At 38.3% G+C, this 26,423-nt stretch overlaps 1 protein-coding gene across 4 annotated transcripts in view; it reads left to right on the top strand.

Moving 5' to 3' along the window:
• The first annotated feature begins 2,382 nt into the window (after positions 1-2,382).
• PEX5L (peroxisomal biogenesis factor 5 like) overlaps positions 2,383-26,423 on the top strand; it is a 248,705-nt gene continuing 224,664 nt past the window's right edge. For 3 of the 4 annotated variants that reach the window (XM_017506323.2, XM_017506321.2, XM_017506318.2), the window contains exon 1: positions 2,383-2,536. In XM_017506323.2, the coding sequence (XP_017361812.1) occupies positions 2,516-2,536 (21 nt within the window). In that variant the 5' untranslated portion in view covers positions 2,383-2,515. The remainder of the gene's footprint in view (positions 2,537-26,423) is intronic. The other variant, XM_017506319.1, reaches the window with a different exon arrangement.

The raw sequence follows: 26,423 nt of genomic DNA, 5'->3' as shown, positions 1-26,423 counted from the left end.
ATGAGTGTGAAGAGGAATTCTTCACAAAGGAAAGCATTCGCTCCTGAGATTGGAGAATGTAGGCAGTAACTAAATGAGTGACTCGGTTTAAAAACGGAGTGTGTTGAGTTCCAGCCCCCACTCGAAGCAGTTGCCATTCTGATCCAAATGCGTTTATAGTTGTTGCTCCTTGAACCTGTCATTAGGTAATAATAAGCATATAATGGATTGAAAAATTTGGCCCTATTGTTACTTCACAGATTTCTAGTGCTTTTGAATCAAAGCACTAGAGTTTTCCCGGTTTTTATATCAACAATAGTGTTCTATGATAATTAGTCCCATTTTAAAATTGGCAGTACTTGAGGTCTCAGAAAATCAGTCCTCATCTTTTCTGAACTGGGAAAAAAATGTCTGTTTGCATATTCATATATCATGGTTGGTAATTTACAACTTCCTTTGCATACATTCAGTCCTCAGCAGCTCTGTGCAGCACACTAGGTAGATATTTGCCTTATTTCAAAATTGAGAAAATAGAGGCTTGGCACACTTGCCCAAGAGAGCAGTGAGGTGTTGACATGGAGCTGTCGCCTCTGCCTGCTGACTGCTAGTTCTGTGCTTCATCCTGTAGGGAACAATAAAACAAGAACTGGACGGCACTTTACAGTTTACAGTGCTTATGAACATATCTCAATTTTCAGGATAAAAAAATGTTTTTTATACAGAGTTTAGACATGAAAAACTGATGTCCAAAGTAGGAAAAGGAAATCGTCCAAGGGTAACACTGGTGGAATATAATGGGAATCTCTATCTCCTGCTTACAAGTCTTCGTCCCTTTGTGTTTATCTGGTTGGTTGTTTTAGGGCCTCAGATGCATTGAATTGGTTCATTTCACATTCTCCTCATCAGTCCATCCGTTTTATTGAGTTACGTAGTAATTTTTAACAGGATACTAAATGTCCTATGAATCACTACCCAGCATAGAAACTAAGACATTAACAACTAACCTTCATGTAAAATGCTTCCCTGCTTCCCCTCACCCAGGGTCACCAACATTCTGAACACTATATTCATTGTTCCACTGCTTTTCCTTTTTATATTGTTGTGTATTAATACACATTTACATTTCTAGGGTTTATGGTCTCATTTTTTAGCTTTATAAAAAGCATACTATGCTATATGCAATATTTTGGGGATTATATCATGCTGTACATAATATGAGGGGCTTGTATAATTGGAGATGCCTGTACCAACAAAATTAGGTAATCACAGTATACACCACCCCGTGGTGTGTGTGTATATATGCACATTTATTGTATAGACACATTGAACCGGTGTCAACTTGAGACACATTTAAATGCACTCTTCGTACGTGTGTACGTGTGTGTGTACGTGTGTGTACGTGTGTACGTGTGTGTACGTGTGTACGTGTGTGTGTACGTGTGTATGTGTGTGTGTGTATACGTATGTACGTGTGTGTGTGTACGTGTGTGTGTGTGTAGCAGCAAAGGTCTGTTCCTCCAACAAATGTTTAGTGGGTGCCTGCCGTGTGTCAGGAAGCACTAAGCACCTTACTGTGCACTCCCGTGCAAAGCCACGTGCAACACTCCACCCCTAAAAACGTCCCTGATCTCAGGGAAATAACATTGTACAGAGGGAGAGACAGACAACAAATTAGATATGGAAAACATGCAGGACGTTAGGTGCGGGTGCGCGCCAGGGAACAAATAAAGCACGCCAGGTCCTTGGGGACTCGGGCTCGCCGTTTGGGACTGGGGTGAGGGCAGCGGGAGCCTCTGTTCCCCGGGCGAGGCGGAGGTAACTTTGGAGAGTGAATCGAACCCGAAGTAAACTCGCAGCCCCGCGCTCGGCCTCAGCCTGCAGGACGCCGGGCCGGGGCCGGCGGTTCCCGGAGAGCGCGCGCCCTCCCCCCGCCGGGGTCGCGCCGCCCCGCCACGCCGCACTGGACCGACGGCGCGCTGCACGCGTTTCCCGCCGGCGCGACCCCCGCCCGCCGGCCCCTCGCCCGGCCGTGCGCGCGCACCCCGAGTGCCGAGCACGCGCGTGGGGAGCGCGCGCCGCCCGGGCCGCCCTCGGGCCGCTCCCAGGCCCTCTGGGAACGCGCGCGCGCGCCCGGCCCTCGGCCTCGGCAGCTGCGGCGGCTGCGCCCACGTCAGGCTGGGAGGCGGGTTCGCCGCGGAGAGAGCGGGGTGCGAGGCAGCCCGGCGGGCGGCGAGGGCGCGTTCCGCGGAGACCGGTGAGCTCCGGAGGCGCCCGGCGGCAGGACCCGCCCCGGCAGGAGGGCGCGGCCCACCCGGCTCCCGGCCCCGCGCTCCCCGCGGCCCCCGCGTCCGGCTTCAGCACCGCGCGCCGAGGACAGCTCCCCGCACCGCCGCGCCGCCAGGGGCCGCCGGGAACTCGCGCTCGCGGGCCGGGAGCACGCGAGACACCCGCCGTGCGCGCCTTCCCCGCGGCTGTGGCGGGCAGGTCCGCGCGGGAGCGTCCGGCGGCCTCCGGAGCCTGAGGAAACCGAAGCAGCATGTACCAGGGACACATGCAGGTGAGAGGGCGAGGCGGGGCCCCAAGTTCCCGCGGCCGAGCGCTGCCTCCGCGCGGCTCAACAGGTTGAGTGACGCGACGGGACCGCGGCGCCGCCGTCCGGTGCCGCCGGGGGAACCCGGCCGCTCTCGCGGGGTGGGAGAAGGCCGGAGAGGACTCGGAACTTCCCCGGGGAAGTTTGTTTTCTGTGCGTTCCCGAGACCGTTTCCTGAAACGGGATCCAGGAACCGCACGAGGGGAGACCCCGGCGGCGACCGCGTTTCCCGGTGACCCTAGGGCGCGTCTCAGCCGGTGTCAGCTGAAGGGCGAGCGGTGACAGCAGCGGCGGCGCTTCCTGCACCGTCCCGGGGGGCTGCTGGACACTTAGGACGCTCTGCCGCTTGCGTTTCGTTTTTTAAAGTAAAAACGTTCTATACTGTACTTCCCCCTGCACATGACGGGACGCTGTCCTCTACTCCACTAGTCACAGGATGACTTGGGAGGATGCATGTCAGACACGTCCGAGAAGCTCTAACGTTTTCCGGAGAGGTGCCGCCGCGGTTGTCGCTCAGGTTCATCCGAGCCGAGCCGCTGCTGCTCCCCGAGGCAAACCCGCTACTCTAACCTTGACTCCAGTTCTCATTCATACGGTGGGTTCTTTTTATAAAGGCAGATAGATGCTTTGGGAGAAGAAGGAAATACTTACTCAGCTTCAGGTGTGAACTGAGCTCGTTTTGTTGCACCTAAATGGTTTAGTCGTCAGGGTTGGTGTTTGGGCTTCCCTTCCAGTCCAAAGATGGTCAAATACATTATGTGTGATGCCTTTACCCTGGTGTGTAATATTTGTGAATACTGAGGATTTTGCTTCTGTGTCTTTTAGAGCCATTGGAAATAGATAAATATGTTGTTACATTTATAATTTAGTAGTACCCAGTATTTACTTTCCATATTTTAGGGAAATTCTTTTGGACTACATTTTTATATAAAAACAATATTTTATCATAGTCTCAAATTTTATGAGAGTCCTCAATATGCAGTACCAGTATTCCAAAAGATTTTCCATATTACTAACATCATCCTGCTTTGAAAATTGTTAATGTAATTATATCACATTTGATAGACAAAAATTAGTGAACAAAGTATATTTTTAAAAATTATATATAATCCATGTGATCTGCGTGTTTCTTGTAAAAGCTACACCAATTGAAAAGTTTAGTAACAAAAAATTCAAACAATGACTGCTGAAAAAAATCAACAAAGAATTATTACTATACTTTTATGCTTCATCTTCACCCGAGAATGATAATTTAATTTTATATGTTATCTGTTTTTTAAACAGTTTCTTCACAAGGCTAAAACAGGAAGATTTTAATAGCGTCAACCCTTAAAAAACTGTTTATTTACACAAAATTGACAATTGACCACTAAGGGGAAATTTACAAAAACTTTGCATGCACGGTATTGTTTTGTTGCTTAAAAAATATGTTACTTTGAATGAAGAATCAAAGCAACAATATGGTAAATTCATGCACTCAAAAACAATTTTAGCTCAATTTTCTCAATATTTCAAAGGAGAATGTTATTGAAACTTGAGTTGCCTAGAACAACGTCCGAGAGTTTAATTTCACTTAGAATGAATAGACAAAATACAAGACTTTGCATATTCTCCCAACTTAATGTCTTTTGCTTGTGCACTGCTGTAACGGTAAATACGATGACTTGCAGTAAAACTCACAGATCTTTGCTGCCAAGCTTAACTTAAAACATTACTAAATAAAGATTGTAATCAATGTGTCCACCAAAATGACAGAGCATAATACTTTTTTCCTACTTACTATTAACCGTTTATGTTAAACATAAAACTTCTGAGGCCTTAGTTGTTATTCAATAGCATGATTATCTGAATGGGCATCTGCTCCCCCCAACAACAACAAAAAAATACCTATTACAGATTGATTTATAATGTACTTGTTGGCTTACATTTTAAACTCAAATCTCTTCCCCAAAGAATATTATTTAGCCTATAGACAAAATTTCTATAGTGTTGGTATACTTAAAGAACGTTTCCTTTATCAGAGACAGGATCATTTTCCTGTATGTACCTGACTCTATCACAGATAAGAAGAAACATATTCCCAACACTCCAAAACATTTATAATTAAAATCTGAATCCATATTTGGTAAAGTGGACCAGGAATACTAACATTTCTGCCAGCTTTGGAGTTTATTTGAAACATAATGTTACTTGACTGATATCTTAAAACAAGAGTGAGAACAGAAATATTTGCATTCTAATTATTTTCTGTATCCAAGAGATTTTAAAATAAAGTGCTTTGTAAATGAGCAGTTTGAAGTAGGGGCAGGTGTTCTCAGGAAGACTTAAAAATAGTCTAATTTAAAACCCCTGTGGTGCCTTTGTTTCTGCAACTTAATGATTTTGCAAATAAAGTCTATTAATTCTCATACATATGGCTAATTCATCTGGTTTATGGTAGAATTTGAATTGATTTTAGAAACCACAAACTTTTAAAAACACACATTTGGATTGCTCTGCTGGCTCATTAGAAGATAAAATTTGGCATCTGTTACAGATAGAGCATAGAGTAACAGATATTTCTTGGTTTCATACTAAAAGCCACAGGTATGTTTCTTATGAGCAGGGTCCTGGAACTATATATTTTTTCCAGTTGCCTTACCAATTATTTCCAATGGGAATTAGTCACCCCAGTAACTGAAGCAAAGATTGCTTTTTCAGTGACTGTTTTAGATTTTTTTTTTTTTTTTTGACCAAGGGTACTGATGATGATTCAATATACTTTAGCATCGGTTCTGACAAAACTCTCTATTGATCATAGATGACCTATGGTCTTAATTACACCAATACCTCTGTATGTTCAGGGCTGAGGTGATTATTTTCATATGTGCATATGAGTTAACATTTCCAGTTAGAGCAAATTATTATATGTCTCTGAATATTTTCTTAACCAAGCTGTTTTTTTCTGGGGTGGCATAAATAGAAATATAATTTCAATTTTCTACTAAAATTTTTTGAATTGTTATTGAAGAATCCAGAGTAATTGGTTTTATTCTTATAAAAGAAAGTTATTTCAGAAAGCACTCAAACAAAAAATCTGTTTGTAATTGTAACCGACCTTTATTATAGGCATTCAAGGCAGACTTTTTGACTTATTCAAGCTGTCTGGGGAATCCTTGCACACCCTCTAGCTTCACAAGACATAAACTAAAGAAAATTTAAATAACAAAAATTATAAGATTATGAACAGCTCGAAAAGTAGCCATTTCCCGCCCCACCAAGGGAGTTTGCATTTGTTTTTATATATGACTTTAAGATTTTTCATAAAATCTTTACAAAGGTGAATAGCTTAGGTAATATAAGTTATGTTAGTACATTAGATCTTATACATTATACTCAATATCTCTACCTAACCCCAACCCCAAATCCCTGGGGATTTATTTAGGCTCACTAGAAACAACATGCATGAGAAACCAAGTGAAGGTAAGACTGTAGAATGTTGTTTTCAATACCATAAGCAGTAGGTTATCATAAGTGAGACCCTCAGCAAAACTGTAAGGCAGGTGATACTTATCATGGGTACTTCCACCTCTCTAACAGATCTACGTTTTCCCCTCCTGATGCCACCTTTTTTTTTTTTCATTGAGACGAGGTCTTGTTCTGTTGCCCAGGCTGGAGTGCAGTGGCCCAATCTCGGCTCACTGCTTGCTCTGCCTCCCTGCTTCAAGCAATTCTCTCACCTCAGTCTCCTGAGTAGCTGGAACTAGAGGTGCATGCCACCATGCCCAGCTAATTTTTGTATTTTGTGTAAAGACGAGTTGTCACCGTGTTGCCCAGGCTGGTCTAAAATCCTGAGTTGAAGCGATCCACACACCTTGGCCTCTCACAGTGCCAGGATTACAGGCATGTACCACAGCACCTGGCCCGCCCTTTCCTATTCTGTGTTATTTCTTTATTAACCCTTTGCTAAGGCATTAACTGCTAGCAAGGATATAATGACAGTACACCACACACACACATTTTCAGAGGTGAATCTTTGAGTTTAGTTTGGAGTAGGAGCGAGGGTGACATTTTTCAGAATGAGCAAAGCTGGGGCTTGTTGTGTTGTTTTGGGTCAGTGGTAGCTCTACCTTCTTCTCCCCCTCTTTTACCTGCATTCAGGTGGTCTTCCTCAAAAGTCATCTTATCAATAATGATGAGCATGAGTATGATAAAATATTAACCAGAACTCTATTGAAGCAAATTCATATACATTTAAGCTGTTGCTCAAAATTATGACACAAGCTTCAGCAAGATTCTGAAGTGCCTTCGTGTATATGCACATGCAAATCATATATGGTATGGATGTAGGGCTGAGCTTTTAACATGTGAAAGTTATAATAGTTATGGTATGAATTAGAAGAATACTTGATTAACTTGAAAATATCATTCCCCAGCCATACTGGCTAACAGTTTATATACTTAATATAAGAAACACAGTATAGTCTTTATAAATTTTATCTACGGTTTATAAATATTCCTCCTTAAAACGTGTGTTTGAAAGTAAAGTTTTCAGCAAATGAGTGACTTTATTATAAAACATTTTTTAAAGTAAAGAATAAGAAAAGGTTAAAACACAACTTGTTAATTCTACAATTTTGAATCTCTAGTATTACTACTGCCAACCCTGGAAGCATTAAGATGCGATACACCAGGTAGTCAAAACATCTGGCAGGCTACTTTTTTACACTTTTCATTGAGATCATATGTTTCCAACATAAGCTAAAGCTGTTAAAAGGTTTTATATTTAAAAATTACCTTCTTGATACACTTGTAGGATACCCAATATGCAATTCTTACACTAAATGTAAAGGTAAACCCCAGCCTAGTGTGTCCTTATTTTTAGTTTTTTTGTTTTGTTTTGTTTTGTTTTGAGACAGAGTCTCCTTCTTGTCACCTAGGCTGGAGTGCAGTGGCACAATCTTGGCTCACTGCAACCTTTGCCTCCCGGGTTCAAGTGATTCTCCTGCCTCAGCCTCCCTAGTAGCTGTGATTACAGGCACCTGCCACCAAGCCTAGCTAATTTTTTGTATTTTTAGTAGAGACGGGGTTTCATTATGTTGTCCAGCCTGATCTCAAACTCCTGACCTCAGGCCATCCACTCACCTTGCCCTCCCAAAGTACTGGGATTACAGGTTTGAGCCACCACACCTGGCCTAGTGTGTCCTTATTAAGAGACCTAAGTCCAGTCTGAATGTTTGGGGCATCTAAAATCTAACTTCAAACATGCTGATAGAGAAAACTAGTTACCAAGTTCCTGAAACATTTTTCACCTTTTTATAATTTAGAACTTAGAAAACACAGAATCATCTTGAGCTATTGCATGTAACCCATGGATCCAAGACCAGAGTGCTGTGAACTGGGGGTTATGTTTCTTTCAGTGATCTCTCTCTTAACCCCCACCTCATCCCCTTCTACCTCACCTCACCTATAATATTTCTGCTAAGAAAAATTATTATAGCTTATGTATTACTATATTGGAGAGTATAAGCAGGAAGACAGTTAATACTCTAGTCATTAAATATCAAGACAATTGCTGATTGTTCAAAGCTCAAGGTATAATAATATGACACACTGCCAATGTTATAACATCAGGTTCACTGGTTCTTCTAGGTAGTAACCGATATACTATTTCTTTTATTAAAACCCCATTAGATAAATATCCAATATCATACTCTATGTTTGATTTCACTAAATGAGTCAAACTTTTGGATTATTTTTTAGAGACCACTGTTAGAAAGAGCACAGATGAAAAATAATGAGCTCATTTAGATAGGAAGAGGCTGTTTATTTGTCATTTTATTGGGAAAAAAAAAGACAGAAATCCCTGCCAGCAGCTCCAAAATGAGGTAAACCTGACTCAAGTGAAATAGTTTGAATTTCAGGTGCCTGCACAACTCCGCGAAGTTTCTGCTCACGTGCACACACCTCTGGAAAACCAGATAAACCCTGCAAGTGAGACTTGATGGAGCAAATTATTCTACCCAAACAGACTGCCATATGGTGATCTATGATTCATGAAATTCCAGGAGAAGAATGGTGTTATTGTGATGCCAGAAATCTACCTAGGGAGTCACAAAATTCCCACTCCCACACATCCTCTTAAAAATCATGTCGTTCTTAAAGCAACTGGTGTGGCGGAGGAATTCATAACCATGTCGTATGAGTAATGATTGAAAGAACTGGAAATTGTCTGGGAAAGTAAAGACTCAAGGAGACTGTGATGACTCTGTATAAGTATTTGAAGGGCTATGATTCAGGAAAGGGATAAAATTGTTCTGTACAGCCTTAAGGGTTAAGACTGGTGTTAAATCAGGGCAAGATAAAAAGTTTCCTCAAGATGGACACAATAACAACGTACCACATATGGCACCCAGTTTGGCAAGATGGCCTCCTGGGGATGGAAGAGGCCTAGGGTGAAGGGAGAGACATGGGTGAGTAGATCACAGTGACACTGTGCACACGCAGGCTCCTATTCCAAGACATTATGCCTTGTGGAGAAACCCAGTGAGAAGCACCATGACAAGCACCCACACACTAGTTATCTGTGAGTTTGTGTACCTCTCAAAATGGTGGTAGTCGAATCAAGTAATGACCAGTAAAATCCAACATTTCCTGGGGAAATATTCCCTGTTTGTCAGTATTTGGGTGGGCATTCTGACTACTCTCATGAAAAGCAGCCAGAAACAGTAAAAGGGCAGAACATATGCAACCTCCTTGAGAAAAAAAGGAAAAATTAAAACCCCATGAGCAAATGAAGTTGTAGAGCTGCAAAGCATCCCTTCACCTCCTTTCACATGGGTGTTAACTGCAGCACGCACGCCCATCCTCAGTGGTCTGCTGATCACGTGGGATATAACATTCGACTTGGCAGGGGATTATGTACATGTGAGATGCATGGGAACTTATTGGAAATGCAGAGTCTCAGGTGTAACTCCAGACCTTCTGAATCAGGAACTGATTTTTTCAAGAAACCCAGTGATTTATATGTACATTAACATTTAAGAAGCACTGGTCTGAGAAAAACCATAGGTAAAAAACAATGTATGATCTATTGAGCTAAGACCCTAGCAGAAAGCTTAATTCATAGGTAGCTTTCTGACTTCACAGAGGCATAATGAAGTTCCTGAAAGAGGAGCTGGAAAGAGCAGCTGTCACAGCTATTCTTGAATAAAAATGTCTCCATAACGATCAATTTGTTGTGGTTTTTTCCTCCTGGAAAAATGCATAACAAACCTATAATGCTTCACCTAACACATTTATTTGTTTTATTTACAATAAATAAATAAATAGTTTTATTTATATGTCATTTATTTTAAGGGAATGGGAACATTCCCTTAAACAAACTATGTGTTTAGAGAAATGGTTATGTCCCCATTCTCTTAAATCTTTTATCCTCCAAGATAAACAGTGCATTCAATCGTTTCTCATAGTGACATTTCTGATGTTTTAATGGCTCCATGAAAATAAGCCAAACAAGACACATTGCTAGAGATGTGATCAGGAGAATCCCAAGCACTGTGAGATTATTTATCTCTTGGGAAAGATACCTATTCAGACAGCGTAAAACTGCATTAGCTTCTTTATATTAAATTGTTCTATAAATCGTTTGATGTTTCTCTTCTCTAAATCACTTGAGAGTTATTTCACAGGTATTTGGTCTTTATACCAAAATAATCTTAAATCTAAATGTGCTAATTAAAATATTCTAGATTAACAGTTCATTATGTCTCCAACAGTTGTGCTTATGTTCAGTTTTGAAGTCATACAATCCTTTGTTGAAGAAGCTTTGAAAAAATTTTCTTCAACCATCTCATCTCACAGAGGGAGAAACTAAGGTCCAGAAAAGTTAAAAGGCTTGCTCAGAAAGTACTTAGCAGAGCTTGTGCTGACGTGAAATCTGCTTTGCTCTGGTGTATCATTTTCACAACGCCATTATTCTCTATTTTAAGGCTCATTACATTCAAAATTCAACATGAAAAGTAAATATTAGAATAAACCACTGACAATTTTCAAATATCTAGATGTTTGGCATTCAGTCATTGAAAGTGATATTTTTCTGCTTGTCAGTCATAGTATAAGTATTTGATATTTTGTATGTTGCTTTAGACGTCATTTGGCTAACAGTGGAAGAAAATCTAGCCCATAAGCATGTTCCACACGTGACATAAAGGGCCCTGAAAAATCATATTGGTAACATAGAATGTTTCTTGTTCTAACGGTGTTCACCACTGTTTCTTCTTGGAATGATTAGACTGGCCATTTGAATAAGCATAGAAAGAATGATCAGATTTAAAAATTACCATGTTGCAATCACTATGGTAAAATTGACTCAAATAAGAATGAGAGGCGGATGTTAGATCTGAGGAGGGAGGCAGTTCGATTGGGAGCGAGATAGTTACATAACACCAAAATGTCATCCATGCATCACAGAAGGAAAAGGGAACTTTTCAATGGTTAAATTGGACAGCATCTTAACTAAACAATCAAAATCAGCATCTCCAATAATGGACAGGTGGGGCATGTGCCTCTGGATCTGATACTCTGAAAAAGAGACAGCATCACTCAGGTAATAATTGTGCCAAAATTGCACAACCTGAGTCTAATTATGAGAAAACAGATAAACCCAAAATAGAGGATATTCTATAAAATAAACAGATTGCGTTTTTCCAAAATATCAATGTCGCGAAAGCAAGAAAAAGCTGAGAAGCTGTTACAAATTAAAAAGAGACCAAAGAGACATGACAGCTAAATACAATGTATAATCCTAGACTGGACCTTGGGCAGGAAAAAAAATTGCTATAAAGACACCCTTGGCAAAAACTCTTGACCAAAACTCAAATATGGACTTTCAATCAGGTTAGTATCATGTTTGTCTTATGTCTTTGAATCGGATGACGGTACTCTGGCTATGTAAAAAAAAAAAAAAAACAACTCCTTGTTCATAGGGCATACACTTGCTGGATGAAGTGGTAAAGAGCATGGTGTATATGTTTAATAATCTTGTGTGTATGTGTGTGTATACAGAGAGAGACAGAGGGAGGGGGAATGAAAGAGAATAGTAAAGCAATACAGCAAACTATTAAAATTGCTACATCTGGGGAAAGGGTATGTGGGAGTCCATTGCACTATTTTTTGTAATTTTTCTGTAAGCTTGAGAGACTATTTCAAAATAAATAATGTGTTGGAAAAAAGTACCTTGGGGCACTTGCAGACTTTTAGATCTAGGCTACGGGTGAGGGTGCAGGCAACAGGCGGGCAGAGCCCAGGTCTGCTCAGGTTCTGAACCCAAGTCTGAACAGGTCAGTGTGGATCCCACTGCTGCCTTCACAGTACAAAGAGCAGCAGAGCTTGCACCCTGCCTCAGCAGGCTTGGGTTGCTGATTCTGCTGCTACTCCACTGATGCTGCTGCTGCTGCCCACGGAAGCCCCATGATAGAGCTTCTGTGGCTGCCTTTACTGGCAGGATGGACTCTCCACCATGCTGCGTGTCTGTGTCCACAATCTTGTTTCAAAATGGAGGGCATATATGGCTGATTGGTGGAGCTAAACTACACATTCATACTCGGGCTCCAAGATAGTCTGTAAAAGTGCTTATTGGCTTCTCACTAAGACTGAGAGTGTGGCAATTTCCCAAATGCAGAGACTTTAGATTTGGGGAAGTGTTCCAAAGCAAATGTCCACTGCAACATGTTTCGATATTGCTTGAATGTAAAATAGACACCTAGGTCTCTGTCTTGAATTGACTAGGGTCCGGTCTGGCTTGAGAGATAAGAGTTAAAAGGAAATAATTCTCTTTAAGCCTGTGTTTATTCAGTACTACCTGCCGTTAGAGACAGGACTCTAAGAGAATATGGTAGACCTAGCTTACACTGGCTGATTAAATTACATAGCAGAGAGGAGCAGAATGAGCCCTCTGTCATTCATCAATGCCCATCCACTGCTCGCTCCTCTTCTTTCTGAGATATTAGAAAGAGCCATATGAAGAATTCAGTAATGAATCAGGGAATTAAAATATATATCATGTACCTTAGTGATAAGAACATCTTTTATCCTCCATCTCCAGGAAGTTAATGTAAAACATTGGACACATTCATGTTTCATATTCATCCAAAGGATGATGATAATCAGGATGCCCTGAGCATTGGAGTCATTAATACTGATATGCAGTATCTTATATAACCCTTTAGGAAGATTTATGTAAGACAAAAAAGAAAGTGTTCTTAAGCTTGGGGGAAGATTAAATTAAAATGGAATCTTGGAGGTATAAAGGTCTTTAGAGTTCACATAGCACACATGGTCACTTCACATGTGAGGAAGCTGAGGGCCAGGTCCTGATGGTTTCGACTTCTTCAATTGATTGCCTATTCCCAAAATGAGAAAAAAAAGAAATGCTTTTGATGCCATTCATCATACATCACTGACTAATTCCTCACATCTGAAGAGGGAACAAAACATACTGCTTAAGAGCTTCTGCTCCAGCATAATGGCCCCAAGTTCAAATCATGGCTTCCCCCACATGGTGTCTGTGATTTTGCTCGAACTTATCCTCCCTAACTCCCACTCTCCTCACCTGTGACAGGGAGATAAGAAAAGTGCCCACACTTGATGACGACTTAGTAAACATGAGATGGGATAATAAAGGTATAAGGGTCTTAGCATATAATCATTTATCAATTATGCTAGCTCTTACGTTTTTATAGAGCTACCAGAGTGTTTCTTACATATCATCTGTGGAATAAGGAGCCTAGCCACAGCATGCCTGTGATACCCGTTGTTCACAGTGGTGGCAGATGCTTACTTTTCTTGTTTTCTCACAGTTCTAGATTTTTTTAAATTTCTTTATCCTCAGTTCCTTGTCTTATATCCACTCTGAATGTTTACTCATCCACCACTGTTCCCTTCAGACGTTACCTCAGTGAGTGCTGCTGTGCACCACCGCCCCCTCCCAGCAATGCAGAATTGCTTCCTTAGCACTTTATCTGCATTGACAATACCATAATTAATGTATAGCTTTAATTATTTATTTTTGTCAGTCTCCCCAATTTCTTGTAAGCCCATCTGTGACAGTGACTATATCCAATACGTCTTTATATTCCTGGACACTAGTAGTGCAAAGTATATATTCTTTAAGTAGCACTTATTGAATGAATAGATGACTTGATGATTAAATGAATGAAGCAGTGAATGAATGCATAAACTACTTGGAAGAGTCTTTACTGTCCCAAGTAAGGACTTCAAAGTGCAGTTGGGATGGTCTCCCTGAAGCTAAGATACACACAGCCCCAGGATCTGGTCTATACCCATGAGCTGTGGAAGCAAATGCGTGTCAAGTGAAGTTTCTACACACTTGAAATGGAATCAATTACAGGGAAACCTTATAAACCTTATAATTAGATTGCCTCTGTAATTAACTGACACTCCACTGTCAAAGCAGTCTACGAAGTTTAACGGGTTCAACCTCTTTAAAGCTGGAGGACAATCTGGGGCTGCAGATTTAGAAATATAATAGATTATTCTAATGGTTTCTAACTATATCTCTAACCTGACAAGGTCATGTGGAGTTGGAAGCCACCCCTCTAAAGTTCTAGACACCTCCTGACCATTTCAGCTGGTTGTCAGCAGCAATTTTGATGATAATGCTAACACACACACCCCTGAGACAACTGAGACCATGACAGAATGTTGCGATGTTGGAACTGCTGTAGAAGGCTGTCATTTGCTTACACCCTGTTGTAAGGGTTGCTTACACTGCCAGCCTTGACCTCCCCAGTTACATATGCAGGCACATGTGCGCGCGCGCTCATGCTTGCGCTCTCTCTCTCACTCTCTCTCTCTCTCTCACACACACACACACACACAGCTTTTCACAGATCCAAGGAAGGAGCTGTACTCACATTGGTCATACAGTAGTCATCCAGTGGGCTGATCTATTTTGTGCACCTACCTGAACTGTGGGATCTTATTATATCTCCCACAGTTACTCTGATATGTGAGCCCAAAATATTGGAGTGATTCTTCCCATTCAGTTGCAGGTTAAGAAGATCCAAAAATCACATGTCAACACAGAGGTCTTTCTGTTGTGTTTTTTGTTTTTTGTTGCTGCTGTTGTTGTTGTTTTTGAGACAGACTGTCGCTCTTGCTGCCCAGGCTGGAGTGCAGTGGTGTGATCTCGGCCCACCACAGCCTCCGCCTCCCACGTTCAAGCGATTCTCCTGCCTCAGTCTCCCAAGCAGCTGGGATTACAGGCATGCACCACCATGCCTGGTTAATTTTGTATTTTTAGTAGAGATGGGGTTTCTCCATGTTGATCAGGCTGGTCTCGAACTCCCAACCTCAGGTGATCCACCTACCTTGGCCTCGCAAAGTGCTGGGATTACAGGTGTGGTGTTTCTAAAAGGAGACAAGAAATACCAACGCCAGTGACATGTACTACCTCTGGGCAAACAATAAGAATGTGCCTTTTCTCAGTGAATCAAATATACACAGATTAAGCTTTTTCCTGGAGGACACAATCCCACACCCAGGCACACACTTGATATGTGAGGTAGAGAGTTGGATTTCAGACCTGACTAGTGCCCCTCATCCAGACACCCTTGAGCAGCCAATCTGCACAGCCATGGGTATGACTTTGAAGGGAGCCACCTCTATGAAGGAGCTAGTGTGTGTGTGTGTGTGTGTCTGTGTGCGCGCGCGTGTGTGTGTGCGCGCGCGCGCGTGTGTGTGTGTGTGCGCGCATGAGTGGGGAAAGGTGAATAAATTAGCTTTATTTTACCAAATATATTCACACGCAGATTGGATGTGTTTGCTAAGGCTTTTATAGAAAATGGTCTCTTTAAAGGATTACTGGCTTTCCTTCCAGCTCTAGGATTCTATTATTATCAGGCCTGTAATTAGTGATACAATACATCTGTCAGTGCTTGGTCAGGGCCGATTCTTCCAGTTTACTACTAACCATATAATGGAAAATACATTTTAAAATTTTGCTAACATCGAGATGCTCAATATTTCTTACAAAGCCAAAGACCAACCTCTCCTAATTCTTCAAAGGACATGCTCTTTGGAAGCGTGCTGTCGTCTGTCTTCTCATTCTGCAAATAAGACATTTTCCTGTAAAGCTGTCCCTGATATACTAGATTCTTATTCGTGATATAATACTGATGCCTCTGCTACTATAGTCACTTTTTGTGAGTGAGAGGTTCACAAAAGTTAATCTTTAGAATGCTTGAGTGAGGTTGGCAAAAGATAGATATTTTATCTCTGTCACACTGATAAAGAGAATGCAGCACACAGGATCAACTCCCTCTCCCAAACTTCCTTGTCAAATCAGCTGGGGACTGAGGATAGAATCTGCATCTTCTGTTTTTTACTGTATTGCTTGTACCCACATAGCAAATTCAGGCCATATCTCCATGTCGGTACCTCAGCCACAGCAAAATGACTCAACTAACGGGATAAAAGGATTTTGCAAGTTTTCTGGAACATTGCGCTGGCCTTGGAGAGGACAACTCACTGATGCATTCTTTCTACCACTTACTCAACACAGATCTCAAATCCATGTAGCTTTACCAGTGCTCTGCACTCAACACCTGTAACATTTACACATTTAATGCTCTGAGAGCACCTTTGTGTAGGAAGGGTACACTTGCTTAGTGGAGTACAGAACAGCCGCAAAACACCCATCTTTTATGCAGAAATCCTCTCTAGAATCAGAAATGCCAACGGGCAAAGCACTTGGATCCCAGGCCTGTTTCCCAACTAGTATATGACTTGGAAACGCCACTTTATCTCTGTGGGTTTCAGTTTTCTCATTCACATCACAAAATGACCAGGTAGAATCTTAGTCTTTTACCAGTACAATAATTTTATTATCCTAAGCTAAAATTTAATAAATTAACATTTTGAGATAGTACTTAATGTAATAACAAAGCAATTTAAATAGTATCTAGAGTTTATCATGCATATAAATGTTATAAAATTAGATTTTATTGGGGAAGGAGCTGTTTATCTAACTTTACCATAAAATTAGACCAATATTATGTTTATTCTACTTTTTCTACTTGTAATACTTTGTTGTGTGGGTTTGAATTTTTATTTTATCAATTAATTGCATGATTTGCTCATTATATAAAATGATAATCTGTTATTTATTTGCATGGATTATATTAGTGTAAGTGAAATGAATATCATGGCATTATTTGACTGAGAAGATTATTTCCATATTTTTCTTCTGGTTTTTAAGACATGGGGGAAATTTTTGATAAGATATTAATCTGAGTTGTAACACTTCCTACCTGTGTGACCTTGGATGAGTTTCATAATCTCTCTGAGCATCTCAAATTAGAAAATTGAAATGTGCATTAATTCACTCAGAAGTCTAATTGTTTGATTTCTGACTCTTATCAATAAGAACACACACAGATTTGTTGCCAAATTTTAATACTGGATTCTCTGCTTTAGAAATGTCTTTATAGTATTAAGGGTGGACATTACCCAGTTAATAAAGATTATCTCATTAAAACAGAGACCACTACTTCCCATCATTTAAAATTCTACAAAAAGATGATCATATGGAAATTGTACCCTCAAATTCATTAATGGCATAAGTTAGTTGCAATGACAAATATTTTTTTATTTTCTCTCATCCCTCTGATTCCTTCAGTCTCAAGGAAATATAAATATTTTCACTGACAGTTGTATCAGATGCAGACCCTTTGTGAATCACCTTTGGTAACCCATTTGGAGAGAATTGAAGGAGGAAATATAATGATAAATAAAAATGGGAAACTAGAACCTTAAGTTATGCTTCTACCTTAAATCACTGAAATTGCCTGTTTGCACATTTAAAATAAGGTATTCTCATAAGTCAGAAGTAGAAACCAAAGGCTAAAACTCCAGCCAGAGCCAGGAGCACACTTTTATAGAATGTTAGCAAATTTAATACGTTGGGGCAGTGAAAGTTCTTGGCAAACATTGATTTACTGGAGATCAGAAAATGTTGGTTGACTGGGAGGAATATTTATGCATTTATATATGCAATCTTTAAGTAAGCATGATTCTGTGAGTGAATTACAGTCTACACAGAAACCTAAAATTCCAGAGACAGTTCAAATTATTGACTTTATTTCCAACTATGACCCTATAAGATGTTAAAATAACCCTTATGACCTATTCCATGGCCCTAAACACAGCCTGTAAGATGTTACCCCACTGAGCAATGGAAAAGAGTGTTTGGCACTCCTCTTTCTCACTTTTCACTCCTTTATGCACACAATTGAAATACATACCAATACACAGAGCAGAAGAAATGACTTTCTACATATTGGCCATTCACACCTGATTGTGAAATAAAGTTGATTGTATTAATTTCTGTGCCTCCATGATGCCTTTAATAGAGTGGCCCAAAAACTCTAGCCTTGCTGTTCTGGATTTTAAAAAACAAACAAACAGCAACAACAAAAAAGAGACAACTTGAACAAATTGAATCTGCAACAACCTTAGAGTGCCATCTCAGAGGCAGGGGGAGCCCTTTGAGAAGCATAGCGACTGGATGTCACCCTGTAAGACAGGGAGGCCTGGGTGACAGGCTTCATGTGAGCTATCTGAATGTTTACTTCAAGCTTTCTGCAAATTTGTTTCATTTTTCATTCCAGAGCAGCAGCCACTCTCCTATTAGAATGAACAAGGTTCCCAGGCCAACAGAAGCTCTTCTCCTTTCTAAAAACAAAATGAAAGGCGGGTTTGAAAATGACTTACACAGCCATAAATATTGTCACTATCTTTAACCTGATTTCACTTCAAAAAAATATGCTTTCATTTATAGCATAGTTTATATTCATAATAACACTGTCAAGTTAGGAGAACTGGTCATATCACTAACCAAGGCACAGGTTGTTAGTAACTTGTCATTAACTGGATAGTGGTAAAGCAGGAATATGTTACATTCTGTGTTCTTTCTTTTAGAATATTCTTACACAAGATATTCACTGGCAAAAATGGCTCCAGCCCATTCAATAGAAAGGTTAACACAGACCTACCAAATGATGGAAACATTACAAGTATAAAACTAATCATGACATAACACACAAGTATAAAAATTTATATGGAACAACATGTTTTACTTTTGCTCGTATGAGGTATGTGGTATATATTAATAGATGAGGAATCAGAACACTGCCTTTGGAGAGAAAGGACATTCTAATGTAATGTATATGTTCCATACAGTTCCTGACACACTGTACAACCATAATAAATAGAAATTGCTGAAATCTACTTTATTTTTTGGCTACACTCCCAGAAAAGCTTATCTGATTTCCAAACTGTGGGTGCTAAAATAAAATCTGAGAAACAGAGCAGAATAAGAAATAGATCTCTTCAGCATATCTGATATCCACCCACCCTGAGGCCTCATTCTTCATCTTATGTTTTCTTTATTTTGAATCTTGATCCCTTTCTCTGAACCTCCACCTTTTCTCAGAAGTGCTTATTGAAGTCATGTTTATAGAGGTAAATACATATTCATTCATTATCAAATATTTTTGAGCACCTTCTTACAGAAACATAGCTTTATGATAATCCCTCTCATTTGGGAACTTAATATTTAGCTGAAAAGACACAATCAAACTTATATAGAAAGATCAGATTTAAATAAAGAAATAAATAAGTTTTATAAGGAAATATAATTAAATGTAAAGTACATGGAAAATTAGAATTTTTAAATGTGGCTCAGTTGCACATGAGTGACAGTAGTTACACACTCAGTTTGAGAGTAAATTAATGGGTCATATATAGTGTTTTGAATTAAATATTGAGAGACAGATAGTCTTCAACTAGAAAGTGAAAAAAAAAACTATTAAAAATGGCAACTTTTCACATAGTTCACATTGATAACAGCTTTAAAATACATTTAGGAATGTATAAAGAGAGAAACTTGCAAAGGCATCCTGGGGCTTGAATCAGTAATCCATATATTCTTTTTTCCAGTGTTATTTCAAAACCTAGATGTTATGTGAGGAAAATGTCCCTTTCCCCAAACAGCAGAAAGAAAATCATAAAAGATATTTCTGTCTGGGGATGCATAAACATTTGAGTTTGGTAAACAGCCATTTCAAGCTATTCATAAGTCAAAAATATAGTGGCAGAGTGGTTCTCCCGATCTCCTTTAGACCAAAATTTAGACACAAATCTGTAAACAAATCTTTTTTTATTTTATCATGACACAGCAGTTTACCCACTAGAGAAAATCTTGTATAGATGTTAATTAGTATAAAATTTCATCATGAAAATATAACTTCATGTACCAATATGATATGTTAATGAACATTACTGTTTCTACATAAAAAGTTAGCAATAAAATATTAAGCTAAATATTTGGATTTATGAATCTATAATGCTCTGTTCTTTAGGATTCCTGTGGAATTAAGCATTTTTGTTAAGAAAGCGAATGACCAAGACCATAAATAGAAAACTATTTATATTTGTAAGAAATGTTCAAATATAAATGCAAATAAATCAGCTAAATTAATAAGCAGGAACATTTAAGAATGATACTTTACAACTAAGTATCGCATTTACATCAGAAAGGTGATAAAATCCATCAGCAATCCTGTCTGAGTCCTTGGAAATTCAGCACCATTCACTTCCTGGGTGAAGGTCAAGGTCAGGCATTTATTGAGAGCACCGTCACCTCTGGCTCCAGCTGCACTGGTGGTACATGACTACTTCTTTTGCAATAGAAACCAGCAAGAATTTTCTGTATTGCTCATTCCTGCATGATACTGAACCAGGTATATTCAAGGACAAATTAAACAACAAATTAAAGGTCAGTTGCAGATAGGCGAACTGTATTAGTCCTTTATGAATCTCATCTATTTTAAATTAGAAGTTTCTTAAAGACAAGAGCATGATCTTAAACATTCACATATATGAAGAGATGGATATATAAAAATATTTCATAGCACTGAGCTGACATCTAATTAAGAGGAGGCTAACAAACATTAGCGATAGCAGTAAGGATTTAATAAAATTTTAAGTGCTATGATCTAACCATTAATCAAAGTCATTCTTCTCCACGGTATGACCTAGCCACATTTTTCTGGAGATAATATTAACACACTAGAATAAGAGTAGAATGAAGAACAAAAAGATAGGATATTCAGTATTGTTGTTGTTGGTGGTGGTAGTGTTACAGCACTTACTTCTCTTTGTGGAAAAGAATGTATTTTTCCCCCAAATTAGTCATGCTCACTTGCTGTGACCTAAATCACTATAAGCCATTATTTCTCTGTCCTTATAGTTTAAACCCAAATATCCCAATATTTCCATAATTTCACATGTTGATTATTCAGTCTACTTCTACACTTTTGTTTATTATATAACATTATTATATATGTGTTATATATTACATATTATATATTATTATATGAAATACCTCCTATGTATCAAGACAAAAGTCAAGAAAATTAGTTTCAAATCTCTTCTATCACTGCCCTTCATTCTTCTGACTTGAGTCTTCTCTCTAGCTTGGCTTCCTTACCAATAGTGAGGAGATTAATATATAGAATGGTCTGAGGCCCCCTCCAGCTCTGAGATTCTAGTTCATGAATAACCATGGCCAGCCTCTCAGTTTGTTTATTTTGTGAATGCCCAGACGTCCAAGAGAACACTAAGGAACAATTCACTATAATTAGGCATCAGGGATACTTCTTTGTTTTAGTTTTTAATAATACACAAAGATGATAATTTTAAAGACTATCTCACCACGTAAGACAATTATGGATACTCTGCCATGAACAGGGTCCTCAATAGGGAATGTTTTTCTTCTGTTATACTAAGAGTATGACATTAGAATTAAAACATACACACACACCTTGTTTTGGAGAAAACAAGTTTTCCATAAAATACAATTAAAATGCTGTAGCTCATTCCCTAACTTGGAAGAGGTGGGATTTGAACCAGAAAATTTGGCTCCAGAGTCAACTCCCTTGTATACAATATTATTAAACAAACGTGTTTTAAGCATTCATCAAATGTTAGCAGGAAGGGATACAAAGATGAATGCGATATGGTCCCTGTCCTCAAGGGGTTTACAGAGCCAACTCATCTTTCAGCAAAACATTTCTCCAAGGCTCTGCTGAGGAATGAGACAGAGCCGTTTCTGCCCGTAATCCCCACAGCACTTCATCTGTTTCTTTCTCACAGCACTTTTACAAGTATGTTATTGCTATTTGTGTTTACCCCTCACATTTCTTGCTTAAAAAGAATATACCTTATTCATGTTTATACTCTCCATCAGTGCTGAATAAAATGCTTCTACAGTAATGGAAATAGGTACTGATGTTCACATGTAGCAAGCATCTTATGGTACGTACAGTGCAAGGATGAAAGAAAAACCCTCGGTAAAATAGCTGCAATTGCAAGATCAGAATCACTATAATAATCTCAATTCAGATTTCATGGTTTGTTTGTGGTTTTTCTTTTTCCTCTACTAGAAAAAAAGAATTTAATGGAAAGAGATTGCCTTATTTTTTTTTTCAATAACCACCATGGCACGTGTATGCCTATGTAACAAACCTGCACATTCTGCACATGTACCCTAGAACTTAAAGTATAATAAAAAAATAAAATAGAACACATACTTTTTATAATGCATTTTAAAACTATTTTTCTATGACTTGAGAGTTTAGCTGCTTTTAAGCCAGACTACTTTCTGTGGTTTATTTTGTTTTTCCAAGCAACTTTCCAGATTTAAACTTTACACATGCTTTATAGAGACTGTAACTCTAAGCTTATCTTTAAAGTTTTAATGAAAGTAATAACTCTACTTTCCTGTAATCTGGGATTTTGTCTGCATTCATTAATCTCTTTTTGGTATTAAGGTCATGTGCACTGGACACTGTCCCTTAATTGAAACACAGAGTTCTGAAGGATGGTTCATTCCTCAACTAATAGTTTTCGAAGAGAAACTAGTGACATGACACAGAAAACATAAAACATGTTTCATTAATTTTCATTCTGCTTTCAGACTCCTCAAGGGCATGAGCATGGATGCATTACTCCATTTCCCGTCCAGTGGTGCCAAGATTTCTAAATGCCTTCAGTTCATACTTGTAATTCTTGCATTGGAATATGACAAACAGACCTGCTAAAGAGGTTCAACAAAGTTTAAAAGGCAATTACAAAATTAAAATTTGGTTTTTATTGTAAAAGTCACACACATTCTTTATAGAACATTTGGACAAAAAGAAAAAAGTTAAAAATCATTCATAATGCAATCATTATTATTTTCTTACAATTGTTTTTCCTGTATTCTTTCTGCAAGTGGAGGTGAATACCCTAACGGAACCATGAAATACAAATTACATTTTATCCCTATTGTTTGAAGAATAATTACAATAGCTAAATTGTCTTGAATGCTTGCCATATACCAGACAGTCGACTAAGCATATCACATACAAACTTCAATCTGGCAATGCCATCACTTCTAAAGAAATGTTTTGTAGTTCTAAGCCATAGTTGAAGACACCAGGTAGAGTCACAACTAATTGGGATCACTGTGACTATGGAGCCCTTTGTCACAAGTGATCCAAATATTGTAGAAAATAAGTATTCAAATGATGAATTAAAGATTAAGACACTGGTTTAAGGAATTGGTTTTGTTTTGTAAGAAAAATAAGAATTTTAAGCATGGTAAACTTATATATTGTTGTTGCCCAAATATATTCTTTTCCATCATTTTGATTTACTGAGACCTAATCTGGGTATGAGAAGATAAGGTATTGTTAATTTTAAACACACAGTTGTATGCACACACATAAAGACTTCTATGTGTTGCATTTAATGCTTTAACATTACTAAATGTATTTAACATTATTAAATGGATTATACATTTCTGTAGCATATTGTTAAGAACTAATTGTTTATAGTGTTGTGCTTGTATAAAATAATTCATGCATGTAAATTAGCATTTTTTACTAATTTACTCAAGAGAACAAAACTGATCATTTTTTCTAAAATGAATTCAATTCAGAAAGAAATATTATTATGAAAGCTACAGAAAACTCAGTTGAGGACCACTGCAGTTTCTTATTGAAGCTTGCTTAATAATTAAAAGAAAAAATACCTTTATAACATAATTGTGAATAGAATTTTATTTTTTCTAGCTTCATATTATGAATACTTGATTTTTTCAGTGTGATTCAGAGATGTATTTTTTTTAAATTAACTCTGCATCACAAAGAATAGCTCGATTGTAAAGTTAGAAAAGATTTACTATTAGGTTTACAACCTAATAAGATATAGGTATTAAAAATGGATTATCATAGGTAATTTAATTTATTCTTCAAATATATGCTATATATGTTATATATTGGAATTTATTATTCTCTCATATAGTATATATTCTGTAAAATAAGTATCATTCACCTTTATATTTCCTCGTTGTTATTGAGATCCTTTGTCTATTACATTATGTACTTGTCCTATTAAGTTTAAACCTTAGACCAGGGTCAGTATTTTATGCGTCATTTTTTCTTGCTGAGTGCTGTAATCATATAATTCCTCTAAAGAAGACATTGGGTTTAAATTGCACCGACTCCAAAACAAAACCTACCCATTTGTTTCTTTCCTTTTTTAAAAAATAAAATATCTGTTATCATTTTGCTGTGATGGGAGGAGGGAGGGCTATTTTCCTCATTCCCATAAAAAGAAAGAATACAAAAATAATCTGCTTAAATCAATATTATTTTATGGTAGTGTTCAAATAACCCTAAATAGATCATGGTTGACAGATGCTAACATTAACATATAGATAAGGCAAAATATCTGCCTATTATCATATCATAAGGTTTACAAATAAATTAAATTAGGAACCCTTTTCTTTCCTGTTCGTCTCAGAGTAGTTTCTAAAAGCTAATTAGAGATTGTATCACTACTGTGTGATGGGTTATTTACCAAACCTGGGCAGATAGGATTACGATAATATAAATCCATTTAAGGACTAAGTTATTTTAGGCCACACATTTCCCTTCTACTAGACAAATTGCCATGAGATGATAAAAGGAAAAAATCAAATTAAGGGGCAAGATTGTTTTCTTTCTATAAGAATACCAGCTGCCAAGTTGGGTACTGAATTTTATGGCTTCATCTCAGATGGCCAGTGCTAAGAAGCTGTGTTCATGGTTGTTCTTGCCTTCCAAAGTTCAGTGCCTGGTGGTGTTCTGCCTTTGAAAAGCTCTTGCTCTTTTCAGTCTTTTTGAGTTTAAAAAAAATAGCCCTTTAAATGTGGTCTGTTGTCATTTCTTTGAAAAGGATATAAAGGGAAGGGAACAGGAGGAAGGGATGGAAGAGGGAGTGAGAGATAGCTCACTATCTAATTGAACCGCACAGTTCAGTTATGGGGGTAGAAGACTGCATTAGCAAACTGTATCTCATTCCTATTCAAAATTAAAGATTCTGTTTTATTTACAATTACTTAAGCAAATTATCACAAAGACCTAGTAAAAATGCTCGTTTTTCCATATTTCTAAATTTTTTCTATAATGGTAAAAGATGGAGAAGAGGGGTAAGGTTACATTAGCAAAATGCTTGGCAACTTCTAAATGATCAAGTATCTTAGCAACCGTAAGTCATATGCATTTTCTCAGTCTCTTTTCCAGGGAGCATGCCACTGTTTTCTTACAATATACAGTAGCTTGCACTGCCCTTTTTGGTAATTAGTGTAATTTTACACATTTTAAGATAATGAAGCCACTTGCTCTGAATAGCTAAATCATCATTAATGCCTAGAAGCTTTTCTCTTAGCAACAAAAAGATATGAAGAAACTTCTAATCCAACTTTGCTTCTGAAGTTTCATTTCCCAGAAAATTGTTAGACTCATTATGATTTGGATTTCAGTAATACACTGTAATTGAGAACTAACCTTGCTTTTAGGTGAAGATCACTAAGGATGTTTTTCAAGGTGTGTTTAGTTTCATGTAATTCATAGAGTTTTGATAGAAAGGAAGGGAAGGTGGTATGGATGGTTGAAGTCTTTCACTATCTGGGCCTTGTGTGAGGTGCTCTCATACTTACATCTCATTTAACCAGCTAATGAGTGGAGGACCTTGTATTTGAACACAGGTCTTCAATAGACCAGCACACCTTCCACTTCTTGCCAATTCTCTTTTGTAAATGTAACTCATTTCATACATGAGATTGAGAAGGAGTATTGTCAAGCAGTATGTTTTTACAAAATACTTTAACAAATCCCACAAAATTATTAGCAATGCCACAAAGCATATACAAGAAAAGTCAGTTGGGGCAATGGGAGATAGCAAAGATTAAAAGAGAGGCCATTATTTAAGTCTTCTAATGGAATGGCAGTTCTATATAGATAAATATATGAGATTGATACTAGATAAGAAGGAAGTTACTGAAGAAGAGCAGTTTTAGATATCTTTTCATTTCATTTGCCTTAAAAGTAAGTAAACTGTGATGAAAAAATTAGTTGTGGAGTCATTTGACAAACCACTTAAATTTACTTTATGCCTCTCCAGACTAAAGTGTTCTCAGTGACAATTTATGTAGAGGGTATGCCAGGGTTGCTCAACCTCAACACTATTAAGATTTCAGGAAACATACTTCTTTATTTTGGGGGACTATCCTGTGGATTGTAGAGTGCTGTCATGCCTGGTGTCTACTTACTAGATGCCACTAGCACCTTCCCAATTATAATAATCAAAAATACCTTTAGACACACTTTGGGAGGCCAAGGCAGGGGATTGCTTGAGCCCAGGACTTCAAGACCAGCCTAGACAACATAGTAAGACTTCATCTCTACAAAAAAAAAAAAAAAAA

Source organism: Cebus imitator, unplaced genomic scaffold (assembly GCF_001604975.1).
Source record: "Cebus imitator isolate Cc_AM_T3 unplaced genomic scaffold, Cebus_imitator-1.0 Scaffold353, whole genome shotgun sequence".
NCBI lineage: Eukaryota > Metazoa > Chordata > Mammalia > Primates > Cebidae > Cebus > Cebus imitator.
The sequence above is the reverse complement of the archived record's forward strand: the minus strand, read 5'-3'. Positions and strand labels throughout refer to the sequence as shown.